Genomic DNA, 7,750 nt, shown 5'->3' with positions numbered 1-7,750 from the left:
TTTTTTTTTTTTTTTTGGTAACCTGTAGATAGAAGTAATGGGCAAGTATTCCCACAACTATGAAAGCTGAAGTTACTGCAAATATTGCTTGAATAGAATCAATTAGTATATAAATTTTGAGTTTTTTTATTTTTTATCCACTGTATTGTCTGTCTGTACACATAAATTGCAAGGATACCAAATAAATTTAATTATTTTAACTGCTTGCGTGGTCACATTTTATGCTGTGAGAGAATCGATCCCTTCAACCTACAAGCAATGGAATTTCAGAGGAAAAAAATCAATGTGGCAGAAATTAGGGATTTCAGCAGCGCATCTCTGGTAGCTCTTTACCTGAAGGAAGCTTGTTACCCAGTCTGTCATGTGTACATCTAGGAGTCAGGCTTCTATAGAAGAAAATGATCGATCATATGATTAATGACATCTGCACCTTCTATATGCATGCTTTGGTCTTTGACCTGTAAAATGCCCACAGTCATTCATAGTTTGTTCCTCTTTAATCATGAAACCATGTCATATCTAGACGTGCACACATGCCCTCATACACAAGAATATGCTCATGAGTCTGTCACAGAGAGAGAGAGAGAGAGAGAGAGAGAGAGTTACCTGAATGACGCTATGAGCAGCAAACCTGTGTCTGCTGCTGTGAAAGCTAACATCTACTTTTTCCCATGACACACGAGATAGGCCCGTCACCAGCTCCTCTGCACTTTGTGACTTAGAAACATCGAAAAACTAAACGAAACAAGGCAAGCAATGATTGAACCAGAAATGGAGCAAAAACCTTTGCCTTAAACAACCTTAACAGCTAACAGGTTTCATGTCCCGTAACCATTTTTTTCCGTCCATTTTAACAGTTGGATCTTAACGAGAAGGTAGGTTACAATCATGCTTCACTTTCTGGGGGGATAAGTGACAAGATTAGTAGTTTGGTGGTCATATTGCAAGAAAAATAGTGGTAATATTTGAGAATATTTTATTCATTTTTATTTCTAACCAAATAAAACCTAATCATTTCTTTTTTGGAATAAAATAATTCTCCAATTTTATATACTAATTTCACAAATGTTCAGAATGAAACCAAAAAGGTCATGGAAATATGGATTCCCACCTCTTTACAAGGAAATCCACATTCTCATCAAAAGGGGCTTCGAAGGGAATCCAGTGGAAGGGAATTTAGAGTGAGTTTTGCTATGTACAAGCAAGTTTGCGTACCAATCTGCGTACTAATGTTGTTGCCTTCATATTCTAAACTCAAATTAGTACTATTTTCAATAAAATCTACTTTCTGACCAATCATATTGAATGAGTGCGCATATTAGTGCGCAGATTCGCTTACAATTAGATTTTTCCTTCCTAAAATATTATCACCATCCAAATGCCCCATAATTCAGCTAGATGGTAAGAGCATGATTGGTTGAAAAGCATGCTCATCAAGCAAACTAGTGAACTAACTACTCAAAAGCAACTAGCACAGACAAACAAGAACATAAATTTCTCCTAGAGTGAAGTTACAAACCTTCTAGCTTGTCAGATCCATCATCTTCAATTGAAGTAGGCTCACACTGGTCATCGTCATAAGCCTTGCAGTGCTCTTCAAATACAACGTGCGGATAGTTTTCATTACGAGTACCCTCCCACTGATAACCGAAAAGTTGCTTTAGTTATTAAATTGCAATCAGAAGGTACACATCTAGCTGCAAAAATAAAAAAAATTCAAACAGATAACACTACCTTTGGCAGATCACTATTACGCCTAATACATGATGTTCTCCAGCCCACGATATCTTAATAATATTTCTTGATGGAAAACTATGAAGATAAATCTAACAAGAAACTTCAAAAGTGCAAATCAACAAAGTCCTTATCTACGTTGAAAAACAGGATACGGTCGTAGCCCACATTTGAATATGCCACCCGACGTTTAAATGTACACAACGCAGACCTGCATAGATAAGTTAGTTTATCGACTGAATGGGGCATCTTATGAAACCTGGTATCATTCTAGATATCCACATAAGAAAAATGGATCCAAGTAATGTACATGAAATAACAGTCACCATAATCTTCTATCATGCATTTAAGCAATGGAGGCTTTCCTTCATCAGCATCAGTCAGAAAAAGATGTTGACCTGTTCTCCTAAATATCAAATGAATAACGGAACTTGCAACTTTCTCAAAAGCGGGTACACCAAAAAGAAATGGTACCTGCAAAAAGTTTTTAAAGAACAATAAATCAGTCAACTTAATGTTATAGACTAAACAATGACAATAAGGACTATAAACACATCTGTAAATACACCCACAAAAAATTAATACAGCTACTCAAGACCAAATTTATTGGAAATCTTGTAGTTATGCCACCAAGTGGACCATATTAGATCATGTTCACAGCTGATATAAATACAAAGTCACATAAATTAAGTATTTGTTTCATTTTCATGCATCACACTAATGAATGTTACATGTAATGTCGACACAACCTGATCAGCTTTATTTTCTCGCCTTCAGAAATGGATCCAAATCTACCTAAAGAATGATTACTAATACTACTAGTTCAGCTGACTAGAAGAAACACTTATCTGATTGGGTCAATCAGGGAAGAAGTAATTAGTAGGATTTGCCACTGAAAGAGCGTTACTGAAAAAGTATAGATATTGTCATAAGCAAGAAAGTACTCATTCTTAGAGCTCTTTCCCACATAATGCTCCTAAAAATTTAAGAAATAGGACAAAAGGAAATGGCAGAACCCAGGAGTTGATATAATACGAAATTTTAATTTTTCAATCCCACCCCCATGTCAAGGATCGCACTGCAATAATAACACTATCTAATTTATTCCTGATAATACAAACTTCTGGACAATTAGCTTCAGCAAATATAAGGTACATTTTAACATTGGATATTGATAAGATTTAAGATTCTCAATAAACAGATTTTTTAAAGAAAAAAAAAAAGATATGGTACCTGCTTATTACCCCTTGAACCAAGATGAGGTGTAGCAACGGTGATGAAATTCATAGCCTTCAAGCCGGCTATTGTACCCCTTGAATCCCCTTCATGTCTTTCAGCAGATGAATCCTCCATGTTTTCCCTATTAGGCGGTCTATACAATCTCCCAATTGCATATCTTGCCACAAGTCCTCCTACAGAATGTGCAACAAAGGATATCTTACATAGATTTGGCCTTCTCCGGATCACTTCAATGACCTAGAAGTCAAATGTTCTGTTATTGACGATATAATGTGCAGCCAACACTTCTTGTCAGATAAGCAAAATTACTTAGTTAATTTCAAAACATCAGGTAGAGCAATTCCAAATCTGTAACTCTAATGATACTACCAACCTCCTCGGCTAATCGCTCTCCCATTACATCCACACCATCTAGAGTCAATCTAGACACATTTCTTTCACTACCTGCGAAACAAATCCAACCAAATTAAATAAAAGTGGTTAAACGACTTTCAGGGCTACAAGACATCTCATGAACTGAATCACTTAAAATATCAATATTCTATCAAATTCATATGTATCACGACAGTTCTGACTGTCAGAATCACTAAAAGGACATGAAACACCAAAAAGATCCTACCTTTCACAGGTCAAACAATGTGAAGACATGCATTTAACACCCACTACCATTTTAATAATCACAGTTACCAAATTATAGACGACAAAAGTCAAAGTTGAAAGCCTCAAGATTATCTGAGGACAAGGCAATATTCCCTCTCCAACATGACTAATTTCAGCATACATCAGTGCATACTATGGCCTTCAGAACAATTTGGTGACTAGTACCAATACCATTTTTTTATAGGTGACTAGTACCGATACCATAGCAGTGGCATTTTACTGCAGCTCAAAAAAAGAGAAAAGGTAATAAAGGAAAAATAAATATGTACAACAAAGGATAAAGCAATCTTGCAAGGAAACAAGAGGGTGCAATAGTGTTTGAAAGGAAGAGAGATGGGGAGGACTAAGCAATGGAGTAACATTATTCAAATCCACTATGTAGAAAAATGCAAATTGTAAAACAAGCATGAATAAGGAGATAATTGTAAGGAAAGAACAGAGCTGCAAGCACACACCAGAATTCGGGAGGGTGACGTTACTAGGACTTGGCAGACTTGACCTGTTGAAAACCTTATAGATATATTGGTAGTATGATGCCCCCCGTTCCAATTAGTGGCATGATTAACAAATCCTGATCAAGACTAATAAATTGCATTGCCTGACAACCCACCAAATATATCCCAATTCCAACACCACTTATAATGCGTTTTCAGGCTCTAAATTAAGATAACATTCATGATCTCTGTCCTGCTTTTTAGTTGTTCATATAATTCATACAATCTTCCATACATGACTGCAATAGCATTTAAGTGATGTGTAGTGGCCAAAAGATTATCACAGAAAAATAACATTCAGCTAAAACCCCATGAAACAAGCCACAAGACGATGGAGAAGAAATTTTGTTTTTTAAATTTGAAAGCATTATATAAAAACTAACACTTACGATGAACAAACACTTTATCAGGGAGCACTTTAACAAACTGTTCTGCTGCAAATTTCCAATCTGTGGTGCTGTACAAACAAATATAAAACCACCATCAGCAATCTACAAAACTGAAAGAGTTTCCAAATAAGTGCTGAGAAAATATGAGAAGGAAAAGAAAATAATGAATTTCAATTGAAAGAATTTAAACTACATGCAATAACAGATAGCAAGAGCATTAAGCATTGTATGAGTTGCTTATGTTGTTCCTGTTTTGTTCATTGGTATAATTCCAGTTATAGGAGTTCCATGTTTCTGTCTTCTGCAAATGACCGAACTTGAATTCAAAGAGCAACTCACTCTTTCCAGTAGAGTTGGGTTCATGTGTGCATTCAAACCATCAATCCTCGTAACCCAACTCAAGCCAACATGTTTGGGTTGGATTTTCTTGGGTTCACATATTGGTTTGGCAGGTTTGGATTTTCATGAACCAAAAGAACCGAACCAACCCAAAATTTATATTTGATATGTATTAAAAATATTAACATCTCTCATTTATCCAATATCTAATGGATATATATGTATTTTTGGCTTAAATGATTAAAAACTTTGATAAACTATCTTTCTAAAAAAAAAAAAAACAGATAAACTACTAAAGTAGAACGATTGAAGGTCCTTATGAATAACCTCTTGCTCAAAATGATCCACATTGCCACTGCCCAAACTGAAAAACCAGAAAGATCCACCATACCAACCACTAGCAGGTTGGTTTGGTTGTATTATATACATAGAGCCAACTTATTTTCAAAATGATCACAAACAAAAGAAATAGCCAACAATTTTAACACTTACAAATAAATAGCCATCACAAATAAATAAGTTGCAGAACAAGATCCTACCGGAATCTCAGAATTACATGTTGTATAGAAATTCAAGAGAGAAACAAAACCTTAAACTAACAAGCATAAAATTCCAACTTCCTCAACAAAACTGACAGAGAGTCAAAGTCCTGGCAAGATTCTTTAAATATTTAATACATTTTCTAAATATCTAGTTGGTTCAGAAAATAAATACGAAAACGAAATCATGATTGCAAAGTCAACATTGAAATTCCCTTTCCAAATGAACATAATCAAAGAATCTGTTCAACTTCAAGTATGCAAAAATAATGCGCAAAATAAAACATTCAACACATCTGCAAAACTAAACGTTGAAATTCGAAGTTATAGTTTAAACAAGAAAAACATGTTTGGAGAAAATCTTTTCAAATTCGGAAATTACTGTTTACAGTATCAATGAAGTTTCAAAGTCAAGGAGAAAAATAGTAACAAAAGCGACGGAGAAAAAAATTAAAATTCACCCGAAAGGCTCCAAAATAAGCAGAAACACAGCAAAATCCATCAATTTTGAAAAGATAACAACTCAAACAAATTTCAAAACTAATGCAAATAAAAAATTGAAAAATAGCATAAAATTTCATTAAGCTACCATCGAACACAATTAAAAAAACAGAATCCCGTGAAATTCCAGGTCCTGAAATGATCAAAATAACAATAAATATAAAAGAAGGCTGACCTGCCGAGGATTCCATGAACCATGACAACGAGATGATCAACAGACAAAGAATCAGAGTCCTTGCAGCTCCAGATGTCGCGGCTTCCATTAACCGATTCGGAGGAGCACACCCCGTTCTCTACGGAACCATTTTCCATAGTAAATCCACCGCTCGGCTTGGCTGAGCTAAAGTGCATTGATCGAGATGACTCGGGAAACGGAAGCGAGTCGGGGGATTCAGTGAGGAGAAGACGAGTGTCGTTGGCAGGGGGAGTTTCAGGGAAACTTTCGGGAGAGAAAGTGCGAGATAGCGAGGAGAATGAAAACTGGCTGTGAAAGGTGGTTGGGACTGGAGAGAGAGAGAGAGAGAGCTTTGGAGCGAAGGAGACCTTAGCCGTAGGAAGGAGGAGCCTATAAAAATAAATAAATATATAAGACACACGTAGGAAGAGGTTGACGATGTGAGAACCTTTGCCTTTGGGTGAAGGCTTGGCTTCAGTGCTTTGATTCTACACAACCGCCGCCTGAAAGGACTAGTTAGTTGTCACCACGTCACGCATCAGACAATCCCAATCTCCAGTAAATCTATTCTTAAAGCACGATTGCGGAACGGCTTGCTGAGTTTTATTTGCCGAAACGGCATTTCCATAGATAACAGCAATGCACGCGACCCTTTCTCAGTGTGAACGGCGTTCAAGCCTTAAAGGGTCGGTGACTCGGTGCTAACAGTAACTGCTTCACAAGGTCGCACGGTAACATCGTTACCGAGTCACCGACCCACAATTGTGTTATTCTATTTTTTTTTTCGCCTGTGTTATTCTATTTTACTCATTCGATACGTAATTTATCATTTTTGACGTTGTCTCTTAATACAGAAAACCTTAGCACCCATCCACTTTCAATTAACAGTCCGCCAATAATTAAGTAACACGTAAACTTTCCACTATAATTATCATGTAAATGCACACCATTAAATTCCTACTAGTACCACTCATTGTTTTCAATTTCGTACTCTACCGGCCGCTGGGCCGGTACAAGTACCATATATGTTTCGTATCGGTCTAAATACTGGCCTCAATTTCGGCTTGTATCGGCCGATATTTTGGCCTTCAATTTTTTTTTTCATTTTTTTAAACTACAAACTTTTTTTTTTACCTTCAATTAAGACTAGGCTATTTATAATTTATATATATGTGTATTTATATATAATTTATTCATATATAGAGTATTATTTTAGAATATAATTTTAGAATATAATTTATTCATATATCGACTATTCCGAAACGGTACACGAAATGGTACTGATACCGAAATATTTCGTTTCAGTGCCTTGACTGGTACGACTTCCGGTATGATATTCAAAACATTGGTACCACCACCATTTAAGAACATAAGAGAGAGAGACGAAAGCCATTTTGCAAAAAACTACTCCAATCTTTAATTCCTTTCTCTCCCTCTACCTTCAAAGATTCTCAAATCTCAACTCTTCTGTCCGTTCGTGCTAAATTTCTCTCAAAATATCATCTTAGGGAGAGCCAAAGAGAGCGACCTACAAATCTGAGTTGAGCATTATTTTGGCTTCATGTGGGTGAAATCTGTAGTGTGGAAATCATTTGGTGTGGTTTTCACAGGCTGCTCACCACTATTTTTTTTTTTTTGAATGAAAAAATAGAAGAGAGGAAGCTTGTAGTGGAGTTGCTG

At 36.0% G+C, this 7,750-nt stretch overlaps 1 protein-coding gene across 2 annotated transcripts; it reads right to left on the bottom strand.

Moving 5' to 3' along the window:
* On the bottom strand, nucleotides 1–6,474 carry LOC109002489 (lipid droplet phospholipase 1-like). Of its 2 annotated transcripts, none has more exons than XM_018980272.2 (11): nucleotides 6,071–6,474; nucleotides 4,517–4,584; nucleotides 3,347–3,417; nucleotides 2,968–3,210; nucleotides 2,045–2,208; nucleotides 1,890–1,945; nucleotides 1,735–1,787; nucleotides 1,520–1,640; nucleotides 607–735; nucleotides 334–458; nucleotides 1–249 (listed from the first exon to the last, which is right to left on the bottom strand). In XM_018980272.2, the coding sequence occupies exons 1-9, from the start codon at nucleotides 6,244–6,246 to the stop codon at nucleotides 719–721; spliced, it is 969 nt and encodes a 322-aa protein (XP_018835817.1). In that variant the 5' UTR covers nucleotides 6,247–6,474; the 3' UTR covers nucleotides 1–249; nucleotides 334–458; nucleotides 607–718. The 2 variants fall into 2 exon arrangements, with proteins under 2 accessions (XP_018835817.1, XP_018835814.1); XM_018980269.2 differs by having other exon boundaries at nucleotides 607–704; nucleotides 6,071–6,466.
* Between the last annotated feature and the right edge of the window lie 1,276 nt (nucleotides 6,475–7,750).

This window comes from Juglans regia, chromosome 8 (genome assembly GCF_001411555.2).
Source record: "Juglans regia cultivar Chandler chromosome 8, Walnut 2.0, whole genome shotgun sequence".
Lineage (NCBI taxonomy): Eukaryota > Viridiplantae > Streptophyta > Magnoliopsida > Fagales > Juglandaceae > Juglans > Juglans regia.
Note: the sequence above shows the minus strand (reverse complement) of the source record. Positions and strands in the feature narration are given on the sequence as shown.